Source organism: Musa acuminata, chromosome BXJ1-10 (assembly GCF_036884655.1).
Source record: "Musa acuminata AAA Group cultivar baxijiao chromosome BXJ1-10, Cavendish_Baxijiao_AAA, whole genome shotgun sequence".
Classification (NCBI taxonomy): domain Eukaryota; kingdom Viridiplantae; phylum Streptophyta; class Magnoliopsida; order Zingiberales; family Musaceae; genus Musa; species Musa acuminata.
Genome location: NC_088336.1, coordinates 22,730,593 through 22,752,037, shown reverse-complemented (window position 1 = coordinate 22,752,037; position 21,445 = coordinate 22,730,593). Strand labels below are relative to the sequence as shown.

General features: G+C 41.2%; 3 protein-coding genes and 1 long non-coding RNA gene across 5 annotated transcripts; 2 read left to right on the top strand and 2 right to left on the bottom strand.

Moving 5' to 3' along the window:
• Positions 1 to 261: 261 nt before the first annotated feature.
• On the bottom strand, positions 262 to 2,437 carry LOC135594993 (uncharacterized). The gene is made up of 2 exons (XR_010480254.1): positions 914 to 2,437; positions 262 to 765 (listed from the first exon to the last, which is right to left on the bottom strand). It is a non-coding gene; the product is annotated as an uncharacterized LOC135594993 (long non-coding RNA).
• Positions 2,438 to 5,539: 3,102 nt separating this feature from the next.
• Positions 5,540 to 8,128, top strand: LOC135595548 (trihelix transcription factor ASR3-like). Its single transcript, XM_065086611.1, has 3 exons — positions 5,540 to 6,452; positions 6,544 to 6,585; positions 7,477 to 8,128. Exons 1-3 carry the CDS (start codon positions 5,774 to 5,776, stop codon positions 7,761 to 7,763), a joined length of 1,008 nt encoding a protein of 335 aa, XP_064942683.1. The 5' UTR covers positions 5,540 to 5,773; the 3' UTR covers positions 7,764 to 8,128.
• A 144-nt stretch (positions 8,129 to 8,272) lies between these two features.
• On the top strand, positions 8,273 to 13,018 carry LOC135583040 (uncharacterized). 2 transcript variants are annotated; one of them, XM_065086613.1, is made up of 9 exons: positions 8,273 to 8,531; positions 9,011 to 9,154; positions 9,672 to 9,765; positions 9,852 to 9,923; positions 10,072 to 10,179; positions 10,389 to 10,549; positions 10,847 to 10,968; positions 11,924 to 12,477; positions 12,551 to 13,018. In XM_065086613.1, the coding sequence occupies exons 6-8, from the start codon at positions 10,412 to 10,414 to the stop codon at positions 12,324 to 12,326; spliced, it is 663 nt and encodes a 220-aa protein (XP_064942685.1). In that variant the 5' UTR covers positions 8,273 to 8,531; positions 9,011 to 9,154; positions 9,672 to 9,765; positions 9,852 to 9,923; positions 10,072 to 10,179; positions 10,389 to 10,411; the 3' UTR covers positions 12,327 to 12,477; positions 12,551 to 13,018. The 2 variants fall into 2 exon arrangements, with proteins under 2 accessions (XP_064942685.1, XP_064942684.1); XM_065086612.1 differs by having other exon boundaries at positions 11,921 to 12,477.
• Positions 13,019 to 15,046: 2,028 nt separating this feature from the next.
• On the bottom strand, positions 15,047 to 17,107 carry LOC135595547 (obtusifoliol 14-alpha demethylase-like). Its single transcript, XM_065086610.1, has 3 exons — positions 16,949 to 17,107; positions 16,309 to 16,791; positions 15,047 to 16,167 (listed from the first exon to the last, which is right to left on the bottom strand). Exons 2-3 carry the CDS (start codon positions 16,771 to 16,773, stop codon positions 15,166 to 15,168), a joined length of 1,467 nt encoding a protein of 488 aa, XP_064942682.1. The 5' UTR covers positions 16,774 to 16,791; positions 16,949 to 17,107; the 3' UTR covers positions 15,047 to 15,165.
• Positions 17,108 to 21,445: the final 4,338 nt, after the last annotated feature.

The following is a 21,445-nucleotide window of genomic DNA, read 5'->3' as shown; positions in this document are numbered from 1 at the left end:
AGAATTAAATGATAAGTTAAGAGTTTTACGATCAAAAGAATATCTTACAAATATTCAAAGTTCTTCAAATGAGGTTATAAATAATAAAATTAGATTGCCAATATAAATTTCTTCGATAAAAATAGGACTATCACAAATATTAATTTTGGATGATCTTTGAATAATATTAATTATTTTGATAATTACATCAAATATTAAAAAGAATTTGAAACTCAGAGCTAATCAAATCATATCACAAAAGAGGGTCGAAGCTTTACCCAACAATTGGAATCTCAATATCATTATAATAAACAATAATTAATCTGTAAAATGTTCACTTTTATAAGAATACTTGTAGTGAAAAACTAAGTTGGAAGGGCCAATAGATTTGGAGAAATACTTCAAGAGTATGAATAACTTTTTGAAGGCCAAAAAAAACATTCAATTGGAGGTAAGCATCAAGAACAAAATATCTGTGGTTATGTGGTGCTCATCTGCCTAGATCCGGCAAGAATCCATTGGAGTGATGGAAAGGTCAAGCAAGGGAATGATGCACTGGTGGCTGCAGGACTTGGGTGTTCAGAAAAGAGAAAGGTCCAGTTTTGGGTGTCAAAGATTTGGGCTGAGAAGAGGACAAACGACAACAGGCACCAACCACCATTCCGAGTTCTCCATGAGTGCCACACCTTTCTCGTTGCAAGATTTCCTTCTCTTGTCTGTCACATCACTTGTACCGTACTCGGTTTTGTGTGCCACATCCAGTTCTTGACAGCATCCCGTCCTTCGCTGAAGGAAAGAGAGAGTGAGAGCCCCATCCAATGTGATGTTTTAGAGAGGATTAGGTGTCCAGTCTCCCATCTTTTGCAGCGGAAATTAACTATAATTTTAACATTAAAAAAAAAATCCCAAATCCTAAAGCAGTAATGGAAATTACCTAATGACTTGTGGTCTTTGCTCACCGAGGGACCTTTTTTGTTTCACTGCAGCTCACTGCGAATGCACGGAGAGACAATTCTTGTCATCAGAAGCCATTACTGCATCAAAGAAGCCCACCACAGATCCTAATGGGATCCAAAGCCCAGAACTTCACAGGATTTTATGCATCTCTATTTCCACGCTCCTCGGCTGCACCATCAAGCTGCTGCAATGGCCATCCACAAAAGTCCTGATTGGCAACTGAAGGTATTAGACTGCCTACCTTATATAATTCTCCCTGATAAGTTGTCACGGACAAGTTCATGAGGCTCAATGATCTCATCTTGGACATGCAGGAGCACCTGAAGGATTGCTCATTGAAAGGTCAGGAGACTCTGTCCCAAGGAATCAATGCCTTCTTGGATCCTTACAGTGAAACAGAGCCATCCTACTAAGATGCCAGAGTAGTCCACAAGGTCCAGCACCTGAAGAGATGTAAGCTTCCCCATATCTGCAGGCATCTTGCAGACAGTAAGTCACGAACATGCCATTTCAAATCCAAAAGCCAAGTCGGAATGTGGTTGAGATCACAGTATGGGCTAAATGAATGGTCGACAAGTGTTTGGTTGCGTGTCCAAGCAGGCAAAAGTTTAGGACAGATTACAAGAACCCATAGTAAAAAGAAGGCACTAAAATGAAGAAGACGATCCTCTGAAAGAATCAAGTTCGAGGATAACTCATGTATGCGTAAACATGTCAAAGCTTGTGAGGTTGGAGGAGTGGGCTTTAGTCAAGTTGCCTGCAAAGAGTTCAAGGAGAGGCTAAAATCCTGGAGCCCAACAGATGCAGGCTTCAGGGGACTGCCCCGCACAACATCGTTAACACTCATATTATCAATCGACTACATCCGTCGGCCCTCCACCAATACCAATTGGGATTTGGAATAACGCGGAAGGTAAATTATATTGCAGATCAGCAAGGTTTTTGATGCTTCACAGTATGCGTTCCATGATATAGGTATCGTTGAATTAACCATGAGATTGAAGTTAAACATGATCCATCCAAGATTATCTCTTCAGGAAAGATCTGAAAGCATGGAAATCTACAGGTAAGACAGATAATGATTACAAATAAATCTTTCGTCTTACATAGTGCGCAGTACCCCTGAGTCTCGATCCACAGCTTTCTAGTCAATTAAAGTAATCTCTTAAGCAAAATTTGTGATCTCAGTCTTACCCATTTCAATCTCAAGTTACCAAAATGGAATTTTGATCATCCTTGATCTACTCATTTCGACTCAAGCATCGAGCAATCAAATTGAGTTCAGAAAAGAAAATTTCTTATCCATATGACCGATGCAAAATATGGAAACAAGTTAGGGCTTAGCACCGATTCGTAGAGAAGAAAGGGCAGCGGAGGAAGGACCAAGCCCTCGGCGTCGGAGACAGAGACCGCGGAGAGGCGGAAGAGGTGCTCCTCCGTCCTCTCCGGCGACCATCTTGCTCGCTCGTCCGATAGCGGCCTCCGTTTGGCGCGGGAGATTTTGGGGATCACATGTTACTATTAGTGGGCGAATTTATTCCTACTTATTGGACGGTCGAGATTTTTTCTTGATCGAAGGCCACTGATCTGTGAACGGGTTCGGGTTGGGTGAGGCTTCGATCGATTGCAATAAGATTCTAAATCGGGTTCGGATTGGGTGAGGCTTCGATCGATTTCAATAAGATTCTAAACCTTTACACTTGAGGTGGTGTCATCCTTTGTCTCCCATTATCTAATAACATTATATTCCTACCATCATCAAATCCATGAAAGTAAATCTTGCACTCATGCAAGAAAAAGGACATTGTCATCCAATTTGAATATTTAAAGTGGATGATATGCTTCTCTCTGCATCAGAAATATATATCTTATTTCATTGGCCATTGTGATTGGCCTTCCTGGGATCCATGTTTCCAATTCCTCAGGCAACAGATGTAGTTTAGTGGAGTAGAGTAATCAAGCATGGCCACCGAGATCACAGTAGGGGGGAAGGGGTATTTGGCATCAAATGAGTAGGGAATCATATCTTACGACTGAACTGCCTTCAAACATAGCATCATATCATAGGGTAATTGCTGTGTGGATATCCAAAGGTCAACCCCTATCAGTCTTTCTTCGGTAGTCAAACCATGTATGGATTGAGCTTTACAGTGCTTTTGAGAATTCAAGTAATTGGGCTGCATCATTATTGCGTATCTTTTGAAATGAACAGCATCTTTATCATATTCCTTTCCCCTAAAAACAAGAAAAGACTGCCATTAGTGACACTGAGTTGATCTGACATAGATGGCCCTTTTGGCCATCACAAGATGCAAGTGGGTCAGTAAACCTTTAATCGATTAGTGATGATAATAATAGAAATATTGATAACAATCATTGAAAAAAATTTATCGAAGAAGTAAAAAAGTTTAAATACATTAACATGTACCTCTCCTATTTATACAGATTAGGAGGAAGAATTTTCCTCAACAGAATAGAAAAATTTCCTCGTATAGTTGGAGAAAATTTATCTTCTATCATGCCTCCGCAAGATGGTGCTCCTGTCAATTATACCAATCTTGAATCGATGCAAAGAATGGTTTACGAACGAAAGTCGTGAGTAGAGCAAGAGCAGATCGCTACTGCTATTGCGATTGCTGTTGCTGAGGGCATAGGCATTCCTTTCATTCTCCTCAAGTCGGTCCTTCGTTCTTCTTAAGTCCATCGATTGTTGGCAGATCAACGAAGACTATCACGGTAAGGAAGATAAGGATTGACCGTGAAGCCTTTTAGGAATTTAGCTACATCGGCGTTGGTTGCTGGCCGAAGATAGCTTCGCTTTTCTCATTGTTCTGATATCATAATGATAATAATAAAAGATAAAAATAATTATTGAAGAAACTTTATTAAAGAAGTAAAAAATCTTAAATATATTAATATATCCCTCTCCTATTTATACGAGGAAATATTTTCATTAACAAAATAAAATGATTTCCTCATATAATTAAGAAAATCTTATCTTCTATAATCGAAACCTCAAATAAACTATTGCCTAGACTCACTTATCACCAACGATATGTTCGGGTCGAGCCATCATCAAGTCATGCATGCTCTTCCACCTCACGTCGTAACCCGGTGGTGGGTAGGAAATCACAAGCAATTTGCTGACACTTATGAATCGGAAAGGCGGTCCCATGAAGGGGATGACTTCTTTCCATCCCCACAATCGAAGGCGTTGTGGAAGACCCAAGATGCCATCGACATCCATTAAGGCTCCATCTTACCTTCCGGTGGCCGAAAGGGTCACCTCCTCCATGGAGCCATGGAGAGAGAGAGAGAGAGAAAGGGTGTCATTAGAGAAACGGACATGAAAACAACATTTAATGATAAAAAGTAATTGGGGTCGATTCCGACGTCAATGGAATGGTGCGTGTCGCCACGTGTCGGCCGGAAGTGTCGTTCGGCCAGAGGGCATCTCTCGGTCCCCCCTCCCATGACAAGGAGACCATGTCTACCCTAATGATTCCAAAGCCAATGGCCTCACCAAGCAAGTGCATTCTTCTAACGAGTTCAGTGTAGCCATTTCCTAGGGACGAGAGGCATTCACAATCGAAAGAGATGTTGTTGTTGTTGTTCATCATCGCCCTCGTCAACAAAGCTAATCATAGGCAAATATATGCTCTTGTTTGTGGCCTATCTTAAACGTTTCCGCAATGCTTATCCTTGACATTTTCTCCGAATCAGCATCGATAATTAGTTCAGCATACAAAGTTCACCGTTTAGCTTCAGAAAAAGTCAACAGCTCAAGTTGAGTGTGCCATCACTTTTTTTTTTTTTTCTTCATCTTTCTCGCACAAATCATTTCTTTTTTTTTTCCTATCCGTTTAGACAATTAATTTACCCAAATGCTTTCAATAATATCAATATTTTTCAAGCATATAAGCCAATCGTAATTGTTGATCGACTCTGATCTTCTATCGAAATCCTAAAAATGATGAATTATACTTGAGCGAGACGAAATCATTGAAAATTTTAATTGACTTGCCCAATAAATTTAATTTATTAAGAATTATCATATATTTTTTCCTTCCTTAATAATAGGCTAACTCACATATACTTAAAAAAATAATTAATCATTTCTTATTATTTTCTAAACTTTTTATGGTAATTATAATTTTTATTTCACTATAACACTCAAGCTTATAGATTAATTTTTTTTTAAAAAAAGAAGAGAAGAAAATGACATAATCTTAAGATACACAATTAAACTGATTGTAGCGTAAAAGACGAATACATTAAGTATGACTACACACCAAAACATCTCCTACAAAACGATTCGAATAAAGGAGACGGTCACGTTACGAGAAGGAAACACAAGAGGGTGGTGGTGATGGTGCCTTATCAACGTCCAAACAGGAAAAAAGATATCCCCTTAGCTTTCATGTATTTAATCTTGTATGGACTATCCCCACAATATCTTGACCATCCTATTTTAGTGGCAAAGATATCACTTTATGGTGTGGATTTATTTACACACACCCGCAATGATATTAGAATATCATTCATTAATTTAATGGCACCTATAGATATAGATAGGGATTATGAGGGGCCACGTTTAATTAGGACCTAATCAAGTCCTCCCCTCCTCCCTTCTCCCTATTCCACTCCTTTCCTTTTTGTTTCCTCTCTCTCCTTCGACTCCCTCCCTTCCTTCCTCCCCTTCTTAAGGGTATACATGCCATGGACGCCTAAAGGAGCCTCCATAACGGCGCCCTCCCAATTCCGTTAACTCTCCGTTAAACATTTACGTGGGTTTTACGACGACGTTGTGATCTCCTGCGGCTTTTGGCCATTCTTAATGGCCAACGCCGTCGACACGGCGGGTTCCAACGGCGACGACGGCGCAGGAGGAGGAGGAGGAGGAGGGGCGCGGCCTCCCCGTCTGCCGCGGTGGACGAGGCAGGAGATACTGGTGCTGATACAGGGGAAGAGGGTGGTGGAGAGCCGGGGCAGAGGGCGTGGAGCCGGGCGGGGCGGCGGCGGAAGCGGGGAGATGGGGGCGGCGGCGTCGCCGGTGGAACCCAAGTGGGCGTCGGTGTCGTCGTACTGCCGCCGGCATGGGGTCGACCGGGGGCCGGTACAGTGCCGGAAGCGGTGGAGCAACCTCGCCGGCGACTTTAAGAAGATAAAGGAGTGGGAGGCGAAGGGAAAGGAGTCGTTTTGGACGATGAGGAATGATCTCAGGAGGGAGAGGAGGCTGCCGGGGTTCTTTGACCGGGAGGTGTACGACATCCTCGACGGTGTAGCGGTCGCGGAAGTGGAGGCGGAGCCCGCCGCGGAGGAAGAGGAGGAGGGGAAGAAGGGGCTTGGGCGGACAGCGGCGGCGGGGGGCGAGGAGGAAGAGGCGGTCTTTGATAGCGGGCGGACCGCAGCGGAGGATGGACTGTTCTCGGACTTCGAGGAGGAGAAGGAGGCGGAGGACGAGGACGAGGATACGGCGCCGCCACCACAGCCGGTGGCGGCCGTGCCGATATCGGGTAATGGTTCTTTAGATGGATTAGTATTGTTCTGCCTAACCTTGTTGTTTAATCGACAAAGATTTAAGCTTTTCTTTTCATTGACATGCAGAAAAGAAGTGCGAATCATCTCAACATTGGAGGTCTGATGAAGGTAATGGCTGTTGCTCTCTCTTTTCCTGTGCAGTTCTACAAGCTTTTGTCACTCCTCTCAATCATTTGTAGACACTTGAATGCTAATTCTTTACGTTATTGCACATTTCATGCTCTGTGAAATGTATTCGATGGAACAATTTAGAGTTCTATCTGTTAGCTCTGTCTCGGTAAAGTAGTATACTATTTTGCTCGGTGTTGTATGTGCTTTTCTCTTGTTTCCTAAGCACCATAGGAAAACTATCAGGCAAACAGAGTGCAGAAGGGTAACCAAAGAAAGAATTAAGATTGTGAACCTCTGCAATTGTTTTGGCAGAAAAACTACCATAGATTCATAGTAAAGAACTCCAATTTTTTATGGGAAGAGATAGATGTTAGAAGAACCATTGAATACTCTGTTATACTCTGTCCTGACATTACAATTCAAGATTTGTTTCTTTTATGAAAAATGTTCAACATATATGTGTTATTTTAGTGTTGTCATGATTATTCACTTTGTCTATCGATTGCCATGCAAGATAAAGATAGATCTATCATAGTAATTTCATGAGATATCAAAAGCTTGCTGTGGCTAAGAATCTGTACTCGAGATGAGATGGGAAATGAATGCTATGCTCATACATAAATACATCTGTAAACTAATTGTTAGTGGTTTCCCTCTAAGCTTCCTGCTTAGATGGATTTCAAATGTTCTATTCTTAGCTTATAATATTTAGGTAATCTCCGTTGTACATCGGATCTTCAAGGAGAAAATCTAAACCAAGTCTAACAATCTTGGATGGGCCTCATTAATCAATCATTCAAGTTTCCAATGAGCACTAAGCTTTAAGAATTGGCTCGGAGTGTTATGTTATGGGTTTTGGAATTTACTTGATTGGCTTTAATCGTGCAGCTACGGCAAAAGATAAACCACAAGCTGAGAACCCCGGGAAGAGCTCTCCATCGCGAGGAGGACAGAAGAGAAGACGAACATCACCAGATGAAGCTGAAGACAGCGATCTACAAAGTAGACTGATTGAAGTCTTAGAGAGGAACAGCAGAATGCTGACGGCCCAACTAGAAGCTCAAAACATGAACTGCCAATTGGACAGAGACCAGAGGAAGGACCAAGCTAATGGCTTGCTCGCCGTTCTCGGCAAACTCGCAGACGCTCTCGGCAGAATAGCTGACAAGTTGTAGCAAATCTCCGTCCCAAGATCATCGGAGGAAACTTTGTCGATCTTGATGGAGGTGGGTTGAGAATGCGTCTAGTTGGTGTCTCAGAAAAACCAGCTTGTGAATTGGCTCCGGGAATGTAAAGCTCTGCTCCTCTTTCTTTGGAAGTGATAGGGTCGATAGGGTGATTACTTACAGAGAAATGAGAATTTTGGCAGCTCTGCGGTTGCTGTCTTGTGATCGGAAACTGCTGTCGACAGGAACACAGGCTGTGTCAAATTGATTTCTTCAAGTTCTTGTATAAACTTAGTGGAAGTTGAAATTGTAGCGAGATGACAGATAAAACAGTTAGAGCAGTTTATTATTTCGGCAATCAATGATTTCTCCTATATTTTGGGTATTAATTGTTGCTTTGAATTCAGATCAGTTCTGCTTAATGGCTAAACCAAATTATATACCGTCTGTATTGTGTCTCGTAAGCTTCCGCGTTGAGGCATCGATCGGTATGGATTCGGATCCTCTCCAACCTCCAAACCGATGGATTTGATCACGAAAACGAACGGCTGAGATGTGAGAACAGGGGAATGAAGGACGGAGATATGACGGTTGAAGGAGTGACCGGATCCGCATGAATTGGAGAGGATCCGAAACATCAAAGCCCTCACCCGAATTGCCGTCGCTGCAACGGCACAAGGCTCTCCCGTAGGTCGGGATCGCTTAGAGATGAAACGGGTCTTCGGCGCCAAGAAGAATAAGGAGCCGCCGCCGACGATCCAGGACGCGACCGACAAGGTCCGACCTCTTTTTAACCCTTCCTCTTCTTCCGGCTCTTGAAAGAACTCTGCTTTACCGATTTCTTTGTGACGCCCCTTGTGATATTATAAGGTCTTCTGCTAAATTCCGTGACCTTCATGATCGTAAGTCGATGTTCTTCTGTTTGATGCATACCCATTTCGATTCGTCCCCTCTTCCATGTTGTCCCCACCCAATCATCACAATCGGAAACAAAGGTGTCGCAGGTGTGATAATTTGAATGGTAACATGTAACTACTTGTTCTTTTTATACTTATTTTACACATCCTTCATAATCCAGCATTATAGTTAGTACTAAATCTTACTTTTCGTTCTGGAAGTCCTTGAATATGAACTTAATCAACTGTAGCCTGCTATATATCTAGTTCATGCTGAATGGAGACTTGGGACATGTTGTTTCTTGTGCTTCATTGTATGATTCACTAATAATATGGTTGTTTTTGTTTTCTGATTAATAGAAGGGGTGTCACAGTGGATGAGAAAATCAAGAAACTTGATGCTGAATTAGCTAGATACAAGGAGCAGATTAAGAAGGCTCGACCTGATCCAGCTCAAGAAGCTGTTAAAGCTCGAGCGATGAGGGTCCTTAAGCGAAGGAGAATGTAGGTTACCTCTGCCTTCTTAGTTTTCACATAAATAGGTAGCTTGTTTGACCGAATTGTCTGCTTGCAGTTCTAATATTCTGATAATATTGTTCATGTTCATAATTGTGGATGGTTCTATCCCCAAAACACATTCATGGGATGTACTTAATTGTCAATCCTATATGAGTTCTAGGTATATAGATAACATGTAATTGCATATTTAATAGATTAATTTGGAAACTATAATTTGATCGTAGATGTAGCATGGTCTTGACTGGAGGCAAAGAAAGGGCTTTATCGTGGGAACTTGGCCTCCTTATATTTAAGGTTTCCTTCGAGGGCTCTGCTGGGTTTGAGCTTTTCTTGTAGCTCCTGCTTTGCACTGTTGAGATAGAATGAGTTAAATAATTTGCATTATCTTACAAAGTAAAAAATATATGCTGGTGATATTTCTGTGCATCACTATCTTTTGACCTGTTGCATGAATATGCACAAATATATTCACTGACTGCAAATTTCACTTCCTTTTTCCTAGGTATGAGGGATAGCCTGACATGCTGCATAACCAGACATTCAACCTCGATCAAGTTGCCTTTGCCACAGAGGGAATTAAGGATGCTGAACAGACTGTCTGTTTTACAAGCTTTTACCACAATTTTATTGTCTGAAGAGTGTTCCCTTTGCTGATACACCAACATACCATTGACTTCTACAGATGTCAGCACTGAAGTCTGCTAACAAGGAGTTGAAAGGGATGATGAAAATTGTGAATACCTCAGACATAGATGTATGTAGGTTATATTTTCGTATGGTATGCTAGTATGTGCTAAAAGATTTTATGCCATTTCTACTTTGAACCAAGTTTTGTCCAAGACTATGAAAATGCAGTATTTGGTACTACAATTGGTGTCTGAATTCATTTTTGGAATACACAGAGTATGCAAGACAAGATGATGGATTTGAGTACAGAAATCCAAGAATCTTTGGGAAGAAGCTACAATGTTGCCAATGACATTGATGAGGAAGAACTAATGGGAGGCATGGTACCATGATAATGTTACATTACTTGTCTAAGTTTGTCGTTTTTATTAGGCGTTGATGCGTTGTGTCATTTTGCATAGGCTAGAGTTTATTTCAGCATGATATTTGTGCAATTCATTGTATCCAGTTTTATTTTTTGGTTTGGATAAGCATGATATTTGTGTAATTCATTGTATCCAGTTTTATTTGTTGGTTTGGATAATCAATGCAGAGCTAGATGCGCTGGAATCAGACATGGTTGCAAAGATGGAATCTGATGCAATTCCATCCTATCTTCAACCTGATACGGAAACGGATCTGGATGCAAAACTCAACTTACCTGCAGCTCCAACAAGCAATGCTGCGGCAATGCCCAACAGAGCGAGGCAGCAGGTATATCCATCACTTGGTGATAGTGAAATCATGGAACAAAATACATGAGCATTGGACAAAGATGATTTCTGCCAGGAACATGTGGAAAATTACTTGCCTTTTAACAATTTACATGCCATTGAATACCAGATAAATCTGTTAATTTTATAGTCTCCAAGAAATCTGTTGATGTTATCCTTGAAAGATGATTTTGGTTTGCATTAATTGCGTTGTTCTGATGCATAGAAATCTGTTAATGAGCATTCCATCCATCATGGATTTGTGGCATGCTGAAACTTTTCGTTTGTTCTGATGCAGACCGAGGATGAACTAGGTTTACCTGCTGTACCCCAAAGCTTCTATACTCAGTTAAAAGAACACTGTTCACAGAATGGCAAAGCTCATATTCATGACAGCCACAATGTTCTTCATATTTACAGGTAAATCTACCCATTTCATGTGCTACTTCTGGTGGTGCAACATAGTCAAGAGTATGATGATCATTTGGAGCTGAATTCAACATTTTTTTTTTGACTGGAAATTGTAGTTAACTTAAAGTTAGGAAATTAATAGAATGTTTCTTTCTTTTCAAAAGATAATAAAAGAAAGTAAATCTTCATGTGATGCTTGCTGGAGAACACATCCCACTTTGAATTGTTACCTGAAGCTAACTGATTCAATCATTCTGTGATTTTTCTCATGTTCTATTTTGATCCTATCCACAAGCTAGTGTGTTTTTGTATCCAATGAAATATGATGAATTGGGAATCATGACACTTGCATGGTTGTCAACACTTTCCTATTTATTATCTGATAGACACCTTAATGAAATGTTACGATGTAAGCTTAAGGCTAGAGACTCTGAATTGAAATGTTATGTCAAAATTATGTTGTGTGAAGGTATATATCAAGTTTCTTTTAATATTTAAGTTGATAGAAGTTGAAGGTGAGAATGAAAAGATTGAAAAAGTCTGAAGAAGATTTTCGAAGAAACAACCCCACGACCTTAATAATAAGCAATCAAAAAAATATTTTTAAATTATTTCGTGTTAGAATTCATGTTATTGTGACAAGATTCATGCAATTTTGATCTTGTTCTGTTTGTCAAGTTTTGATTGTTGATGAATATTCGCTATATCAATCGATAAATTTGTTTTCAATGTAAGATAGAGACTGAGATGCATCTTAGTTGATTTAAGAATTTAAATATTTCTGATATGTTTTTTGTTGTCACTTAGTGAGTGCATTACGGGTATATGGACACACATATACTTAATACTAAATTGACTGGATAATTGCCTTCTAAATGACTAAGGATGGAAATATCATCATAGAAATGTACAGAACGACTGAGCTTAATTTCTAACCCTTTTTTTTTGGCTTAATCATTAGTAGGACATACATTATGGGTATATGGACATACATATACTCCCCGATACCGTTCAGGAAAGACGAAGGAGAATCCTACCGTCACATCTCCGTCAGGACCGACGGCACCTCCTCCGCCTCCTCCAGTCGAAGATGGCGGCAAGCAGACAGGGCCCTCGCGGAGCCCCGTGATCCCGCAGGAGATTCGACAACCGGGCGCGGAAGCGGTCTTCGCCGCGTCCCCCGAAACCCCCCCGGCCGGCCGGCGTTCGTGCCGAGGCTGATGGGGCTCGAGGACCTGTCGGCCCTCACGGTTGCTGTGACACCGGAAGCGGCGGGAGCTGCAGCGGGCTCTGGAGAAGTGCGACGAGGACCTCAGTACCCTGAGGCGGATCATCGAGGCCGTCCGCTTGGGGGAGATCCACGCTAAGGCGGTCTCCTCCTCCGTCGGTTCGGGAGGGCCGATCAAATCGGACGGCCTGGATGCATGGGAGGAGTGCGACGGCGAGCAGCCGAGTCCCCCGTCTCGGTCCTCGACGCGATATCGTCGCCTCGGTATCGGTCAAAAAGACGCCCAATTGGTAAGCATCAACCCAACCTTTTTACCGGCTACAGAAACGTGCGTTACGTTACATGGCACCAATCTCGATGTAGAGACCAAGGATACTACAGCCGTCGGATCCAGGATGGTGAAGCCATCACGTCTGGGCTTTCTCTTCGTGGGTGAGCAAATCCAAAGACGGCAAAAGCCAATAATGCACCGAACGACTGTGCAGGAGAGAGTTACAATAATGCACCGAACGCTGCCAAGTTGATCGAAGCGATGCCGTTGGTGGTCGAGCCGACGGGACGAGAGATCATGACGATGGTCGAAGGCGTTCGGCAACAGTGCTGGAGGAGGAGGAGGAGAACAAGCCGGACGATGGCGGAGTCCGTGGAGGAGGTGTGGGAGGTGGCGAGGGTAGGGGTGTGGATGGAGTGTGTAATCTTGAGGGAGTTGGTGGTGGAGTTGTTGGGGTGGTGTTGCAGGTTGGGACTTGTAGGAAGAGATTATACTTTGACTTGCATGTTTGATTGATCCATGAGGCTCAAAAAATATGTATCATTAGGTGATTGGCATCAGACCTGTTTCTGCATTACCTTTGCAATGAAGCACCATTTGCAACCCTCAAACAAGTGGAAACTCCTAAAACCCACTCGCATAACCGAGCCAAAAAAGGAGAAGGAAGGGACGACTTGAAAGTCCTCACCCCCAGCTCGATCCTCGGAGCTTAGACAGACAAAGTCCAACCAAGAAAGAAAAAAAGAACCGGTTCTTGATCGGAACCCCCTTGTTGGTGTAAATAACTTTAAGTCGTGGCCTCGGGGTCGACGCGGCTCGGTTCGGGTCCGCGGCTCGGTTCGGGTCCGGATGACGGGGATCTCCCTGGGACGTTTTTCGAGACTGCTGAGGCTCTCGAGACTACTGAGACGACCGGCTGCGGTGGTCCGATCAGGACGGAGTCGTTGTTTCCTCCGGACAGGAACTCCTCGCCTGCACGTCCAGTGAGGACCTTCGGCTTTGCACATGCACAAAGGTCGGGTCGAGGTGCTCGGCCCGACCCCTCCGATGATCAAGTCAATGATGTGGATTGGTGCGGTGTTTTCCTGTGTCTCTTTCCCCTTTTCTCCCTTTCTTCCCCCGGCACTTAGAACGCGAGGGTATTTATAGGGAAGTTTAGTGTTACCCGATGTGCCTGTCCGCAGGGAGCAGGATCGTACCTCTGATGGTGTCTGACATCACTATTGACGTGGCATGAGAGATCGAGCTTGAGCGGTCGTTAATGGGTCTCAGCCTATGTTCTGATTCGTTTGTCCAGGCTCTGTCAGGTTGATCGAGGCGTGAGCTTGGTCTGGATCAGCTAACGTTAGCCGAGTCTTGTCGCCATTTATTACCCTCATCACCCTTAAGAATGAGAATGAAACGGACGGAGAAGGAGAAGGGACGACCTCGGGGTAAAAGAGCAGGTTAGGGCGGGAGCGAAGGGGGAGAAGGAGAGAGAGGAAGGGGCTTGAGAGAAAGAGGAGAAGAGGCGGCGGACGAAGAGGACGCGGAGATGGGGAGGTAAAGCCGGCCGCAGAAGCGCCATCGGCGGTCGTGGCCTTCAGCTGCTCGACGCAATGTTTCCCCCGCCCCATGCTTTTCGGGTTTTGCGCTCTCTTTTCTCAAGTGCAAGTCCAGAAAAGAGGACAGTGACCGCCACTCCTGGTTCCTACGCTCTGCTGTGTTCACTCTGGGTGGTCCATGTGTATGGTGCAGTGATGAGACTGTTCGTTTGCTTTCAGTTCGAGTTGCCCAAGAATCGAAGTTTGATGAGACTCTCGACTCTCGACCAAAGGTGTTGGAGAGCTGCCGCCGTGATGATGATTGGGCTGGTCATGAGGATGTAATATTCTTGTGGTAGGACTGGAACTGCTTCGCTGCATAATAATGGCTGTCCTTCAATTTGGGTACAGTGGCGGTAGAGTTCCCTGATTCCTGGGATTGGGTTCTGAGCAGGAACAGTTCTCTTACCACATTCATCACGTCTGCATTGTTGTACTGTAACTTAATCTTTTGTGCTACCTTTTTAACGAGTCTGCTTCCATCAGTCCAAGCTTTTAAGAATAGAAGACTAACCAATGCACTCACTTTCTTGCCCACTATAAACTCCTCATGACAGTCGTAGAAGGGTGCGGTAATTGGGTTTGTCGGACACTCGGTGGTACTAGTATGCAGTTACCCTCTGTTTTGGATCTTTCCGGCAGTGGTTTTCCGGCCAAAGATTGGATTTTGGTGAAGCGTCGGAGCTTCCGAGGATAAGGCGAATTTGAGGTAATTCTTGGTAAGCGTAGCTGTGCTTGTTTAGGTAATTCCTCCTTTGCACTTATTCACCATGTTGATATTGTGGCAAAGTTCTTCCTTTGGAGTTGAAACCCAGTGATGCTGGAATGGAAGATGGTGTCTTCTTAAAGTGGACAGCGGAGTTTGGAAGCACACTTCAGAACTGCGCGATCTTGGGTGGAACGAGGATGGAACGCAGGCCTGCTTCAGCCAATCTAAAGGGTCAGTAGAAGACAATGGGAGCATACCAGAATGGGAGACGTGCCAAACACTTGAAATCAGATAAGTAGAACATTAAGACCACAAACGATGCATACGTTTTCTTAGAACGAAGAAAGAACTACAGCAGAGATACCCGCGAATAAAAACCAGGACAAATCCAAACGAGGTAAACTGCGGGCGGCCGTCAGTTGTCGACGGACAGCTTCCGCCGCTTGTATCGCACCATCACTTCCCCTTTGACCCCGACGACCATGGCCTTCCAGTTGTTCTCGGGGAAGGGAGATATCAACTCGAACTCGAAGTTCCTCAGCAGGTGGCTCCATATCGCCTTGATCTGCAAGTAAGCAAAAGGCTCCCCCAGGCATCCATGTCGCCCGCCCCCAAAGGAAATGTAGGAGAAGGCTCCCGCAGCCTTGTCTTCCTCCCTCCCGGCCGCAAACCTGTCAGGATCGTACGTATCCGGGTCCTTGTAGATGTGGGGAAGCCGGTTGGCGAAAGCTGGGGATGTCGCTACGATGTGGCCCTTGGGGATGTCGTACTCTTTCCCTTCTTTCGTCGTGACGGTGAAGTCGTCGTGGGAGTAGCGCAGCAGCATTATCAACGGAGGATGAAGCCTCAGAGCTTCCTTGATGCAGCGGTAGAGGACGTCCATCTCGGACAGGATGTCATGGTCCAACTTATTCCCGTGCCTCGCCATGATCTCCTTCTGCTCCTCGATGGCGGCCGAGAAGAACTGCTTGTGCCGGAGCATGTAAGCCCCGGTCCAGGTGGAAGTGATGGAGCTGGTGTGCTGCCCCGCGAAGAGTGCGGCAATGAGCAGCCCTGTGATCTCGCCTTCCGTGGTGGAGCGGCCGTCCTTGTACTTTGAGTCGATGAAGCACTGCAACATGTCGTCCTCTGATTTGCCGGAGCTCTTGCGTGACCTGATGATGGTGGAGAAGATCTCGGCGATCCTGGCACGGGCACGATCGCGTCTGCGGTGGGCGGGGATAGGGAGGTAGGGGAAGATGACGCTGATGGGGCGCATGCCATTGTCGAGGTCGTGGAAGAGGGCAGAGACATCATCGAAGAGCTTGTCCCTGACCTCCCTCCCCAACAGGCACCGGCTTGCCGTCAGTATGATGAGATGCTCGAGCTCGTACTTCAAGTCCACCGTGCCGCTGTCTCCCCATTTGGAGAAGTAGCCCTGCAGAGAGCACCGCCAAGCATTACCGATCACATAGTTCATGCTAATAACAACAATCTGGACTCCAGCAAAATCTTGTTCTTTCGATCAGATCAAAATGTGAGTGTCGATCGAATCGACCATTAGAGACAAAAGGATTACCTCGGCCTCGACGACCATCTGGTCCACATAGCTGCGCAGCTTGGTCACCCGGAGCGCCTCCGTGAAGAACCGGAACTGCTCCTGCCGCACCGAGTAGTCCACGTCGAAGACCACGCCGGGGCCGAAGGTGGGCACGTTGAACTGGTACACCTCCTGCTGGCTGAGCTGTGCCTCCGGCGCCTTGAAGAAGTGCCCGGACACCTCGGGCCCGATGAAGAAGCTGATCTTGCGATTGAGGATGTTGAGCGTGAACACGCCGCCAAGCTTCGCGTACTCCTCCCGGATCATGGGGATCGGGCCCCTCATGAACCGCAGCAGCCCGCCGACGACCGGCGGAGCCGAGACCGTCGGCGGCAGGCGCTTCCCAGACCTGGGCGCCAGGACAGAGGCGACGAGCTTCGCCAGGACCAGGGTCGCCGCCAAGAGCAGCCCCGCGGCGAAGAGCTTGTGCTCCGCAAGATCCATGGCGCCCAAAACTACAATCTGAAGCAAGATTCGACCTTTAGCCCAAAAACCTTGGGATCTTTGTAGAATAAGCAGAGATTTAGATCATTGTCAAGAACTTGAGATTAACTGAACAAAGACGAGGGTGTTGCAGAGAAAAAGAACTCAAGAAATCAGAGTTCAAATGCAGGATTACCTGTGATCGGGAAGGGGGGAAGGGGTTGGAGAAACAGCGAGATATGGGTAGGTAGAGAGAGATCAGAGAGGCTTTAAATAGCAGCTGAGGCCGCTCAGATCTGGGAGAAAACGACAGAGGAGAAGAGGAGGGAGAGGAGGGATTAGGGAAAGAAGGAACAGGGGGCGCAAAACCGCAGTCCGAAGGTGGTGGCTTTGCTTTCTCTCATATGAATGAATAATATTTATGAATGGTATTTTGGTTGTGTTTTAATGAAATTTGTTGGACTAATGTAAATGGCAATTTGATATCAATATAACTTATAAGGTTAAGTTGTTTAATTATACATCAAATCCATTATGTGCCACTTTTATTTTTCTAATAATATATATATATATATATATATATATATATATATATATTCATGTCATGTTTCCGGTAACTCTATTATCGACTCATAATATCATGATCTTCGATCGTCTTGATCAATGATGTTGAGTATTATGACTAAGTATATTTCTCTATGAATTAGAATTTTTGAGGTTTTTTTTGGTAGATAATTATATATTTTAATTTAATGATTCATCAATAAAAAATTAATTTGTGAGTTGAAAGGATTCTCGTGAAGAATAATCCTTTGTTAATTTTATAGCTCAAGCTCATACATCTTTTTTTTTATAGACACTAATGTTAAGAAGTTAAAATATATTTTAAATTATTTTTATAAATTAATATTTTATTTTTTTAAATAAGATTTAATAGAATTATAGTTTAAAAATTAAAACATAGTTTGAAAGATCTAAAATATGTCTTACCTTTTAAATACAATTAAATGAAGTTATAGATATTAAGGACTCTTGTATTTTACATCTATAAATTATTTTGTGCTATCAGATTCACAAATCAATTATTTTACAAGGTGATAATCAAAGCATCTTAAAATTAGCTATAAAATCTAATTTGTCATGAAGATGAAATGTAAATACAATATAGTATATTTTTCCAAATGACTATTTGAATATCTTTGAATCATGTCACTTATTTCTAAAAATATACTTTAAGGAGGTGTTAATATCTTATCTTTTAAATAAGATTAGATAGAGTTACAAGGATAATAAATTATTAGTTTAAAAATTAAAATATATTTTGAAATATCTCAATTTTATGTCTTATCTTTTGAATAAGATTAAATAGAATTATAGAGATTAAAGACTCTTATATTTTACATATATATATATATATATATATATATATATATATATATATATATATATATATATATATATATATATTCAAGCCTCAAATATTAAAGTCTATATGGTTAAAGTCTAAAATCATTTAAAATTTATAACTATATTATCTTGGGCTAGTAATAACTTGTTACTATTATTTGAAAAAGGATTGTACTCGTATCTAATCCCTCTATTTCTTCGTATTAGAACCCGTAGTAGTACGCTACACAATGGGATGTGATCGAATTCATTTTATCGAGCACAAGCAGACAATTGAAAATAACATTAATACTCTTAAATCATAAATTTTAATTTAATATTCTAATTTCATCCGGGGTTACTTCTAAATTATCCTATCGCTAATTGCATCAGTTGAGGAAAAATAAAAGAAGAAATATCCTGTTCTAGGAAGAAATATTGGGGTTCAAATTGGAAACGGCTGTCACTCAATGGCATAGTCTTCTTCTAAATATTGTGGCTTACAGAGCATGTCGAGCACTGTCTCCTACTTTCATTTAGATAGAGTCCTTTTTACTTATTGAAAAGGTCAATTTAAAATGACATTAACTATATTGAAAAGGTATTTATTATTTTAATCGTGCTCATCCCAAATCAAATTAATTGTTTTCTTAATTCGATTTAAATGGATTGGGTATACGAAAGAAATACAAACACTCTTTTTTTTTTTTTTTTGAAACAAGTATTAGTTGAAAGCCAAAATTTTCAGATATGATTAGAATGCTCCGTGTAATTAAATTTTTTCTTTATTTTAATTCATTTAAGCACGAATCGAAGTTCAAATTAGGTACATATTTTTAAAATAGAAGTTAAACACATAATTGAAAATGATATAATTATTGTAATTTTTAAGTATAAGATTGAAATCGGTTTGACCTCCAACAATTTCAATTTGGAGGCCTTTTATTTTCTTCAAATATTACACATAAAAAGTCATGTCCTGATTTATAATAAAAAAACTTTTTTAAATGGACAACCATTTTCCTTTGGATTAAAAAAACTTTTATCATATTATTCTCTCTTTTATTTTAATTTATTAAACTAATTCACTAAAATGATTCTCGTTTCTCTCCTCATATTATAAGAGTGACAACAAACGCGTACTGAAACTATCGATACTTTCTCGAACGATCCCAGAATTGCTATTGTGACTTCAATCCAAAAAACTCTCTCGGAGCCCCACGAGTAATGACAAAGATAAATGAGTGAAAGAAGAAAAAAAAAAATGAAGAAGATCGAATCAGTTTGATCATATAATAAATCGAATGATTATTATTTTATATAAAAATAAAATAAAACTATATACATGGATTTATTTTGAAACAATTAAATCGTTCCGACAATTATTACATACTCACTGGATAGGGGATAAAGTCGTTCAAGCATGCATACGGGATAAGGATGGATGGATGGATGATCCCCCAAACGTGTGAAGCATTACTATTACTGTATCGGCCTCCTCCTACTAAACAACAACAACAACACACAAACACACCACAAAGGCAGGAGGGCAGTACGCCCACAGACTTGGTTTTGCAGTGAGGTTGAGTGGGTAGGTAGGGATGGGGATTGGGATCTCCCTGCAAAGATGCCCTCCTCGGATGCAATGAAATATACATAGATTCCTCCTGCTCGACTGTCGTCCATCCATGTGATTACATGTGCAAGTTTTCTCTCTCTAAGAAATATATATATTATTATGAACATAAAATTTTAAAGGAGAAATAGATAGATAGAGAGAGAGAGAGAGGATATATTTATGGTCTTTCCACATGCACGTGCCAAGTGGAAGTGTTGCGAAGATCGTGTCCTTATCACATGCTTTTGTCTTCGTTATTTATTTTTTTATAAAAAAATAAATATTTAAAATTTTATCTAATTGATTTTGAATCTCATGTGTTTGATCTATTTAAAGGGAATTCATGAAAGTATTGAAAAATAATAATAATAATAATAATTGATTAAGCTTATTTGAATAATAATAATAATAATATTTTTTTTTCTTTCGTCAATACGATGGATTTTTTATTTATTAATCATGATAATTACTCGAATAGAGGGTGATAGATTATCATCGAAGATGAATAAACAATGAGCACATATAATCGCATCCCCTTGTCGACTCAAATCTAAATAGATATTACTATACTAACCCGGTTGAATGAATTAAAAGATGTATGGATTAATTTTATTTTTTGGTATGATTTTTCTGCAAGTATTTAAGTATTTACGTAAGACGACTATTGTTTTTGTTAGTAGATTGTTTAGATTTTTCTTTAGCTATGATGGAATTCCAAGTTGACTTTCATTCTTCTCTTTTATGTCAAATAAAAATTTTGAAGTATAATTCTGTAAGGGATCGAATACATTCGTTGCCATTGACAATTAAGAGAACATGTAGAATTCTCCTTTCTTAATCATCTATGTGACACCCATATGACATATCAATCGACAATTAAACTCTCAATATCTTGGATTCAAACTAATCGTAGTGGGCTATCGACGACATGATTCATAGCCCCATGGGCCAATAAAGGAATGTCTTTTAGTCAAAGAAAAAGAATTCAACCTTCTTCTCGTGAAAGCTTTTTGTTCGATAATGGAAAATGAATTTTTGTTGAATATAACAATAGAATAAAATTTATTTTAGTACTTACCCATAAAAATGCAAATTATCAGAGATATTCATGTATTAAAAATATAATTCTTAAAATAGATTTTTAGTTGTTTAACGTGTCGAGTCACGAGTCCAACCTCGAGAGATAAATGGGTTCAACTATATCATAATAAACTTAAATTGGTCTATCTATGTTAGTGGTAATATAGGACTTGAGTGGTTCAACGAGCTCTGAGCGAGTTAATATATCGACAGCCTTTTATAGAATACATTGAGAATTAGATGAGAGAGAGAGAGAACTAACCCATAGGAATGATTTTATAGGATTATTATCCATTGATTAAATATGAAGAGTTGTTCCAACTATAGTAGATGTTGAGCTGATAATGACATGATATTAATACGCCTATGTGTTAAATTTTTTATTTTTTATTCCATTTCAATTTGCTTTACTATATGTATTTCCAATACAAGTAAACTTCGTCCAACTCGATCCCCTTAGTAACATTGTTTTAAATAAAAATTCATACAAGTAGGATACGAGGATATTTTCCTATATTGTATATAAAACCTTATGTTCGTGAAAAGATAGTTCCGTTGATTTTATATTCTTAATAGGTTTCATAAAAATTATTCATTCTAATAAATTTA

Bases quoted from the DNA above. Each gene is read 5' to 3' on its own strand.
- LOC135595548 (XM_065086611.1), top strand. From the start codon at position 5,774: ATGGCCAACGCCGTCGACACGGCGGGTTCCAACGGCGACGACGGCGCA. The intron at 6,453-6,543 runs GTAATGGTTCTT...ATTGACATGCAG, and splicing joins GGCGGCCGTGCCGATATCGG to AAAAGAAGTGCGAATCATCT. The intron at 6,586-7,476 runs GTAATGGCTGTT...TTAATCGTGCAG, and splicing joins ACATTGGAGGTCTGATGAAG to CTACGGCAAAAGATAAACCA.
- LOC135583040 (XM_065086612.1), top strand. From the start codon at position 10,412: ATGGTTGCAAAGATGGAATCTGATGCAATTCCATCCTATCTTCAACCT. The intron at 10,550-10,846 runs GTATATCCATCA...GTTCTGATGCAG, and splicing joins CCAACAGAGCGAGGCAGCAG to ACCGAGGATGAACTAGGTTT. The intron at 10,969-11,920 runs GTAAATCTACCC...CTTAATCATTAG, and splicing joins AATGTTCTTCATATTTACAG to TAGGACATACATTATGGGTA.
- LOC135595547 (XM_065086610.1), bottom strand. From the start codon at position 16,773: ATGGATCTTGCGGAGCACAAGCTCTTCGCCGCGGGGCTGCTCTTGGCG. The intron at 16,168-16,308 runs GTAATCCTTTTG...TGCTCTCTGCAG, and splicing joins AGATGGTCGTCGAGGCCGAG to GGCTACTTCTCCAAATGGGG.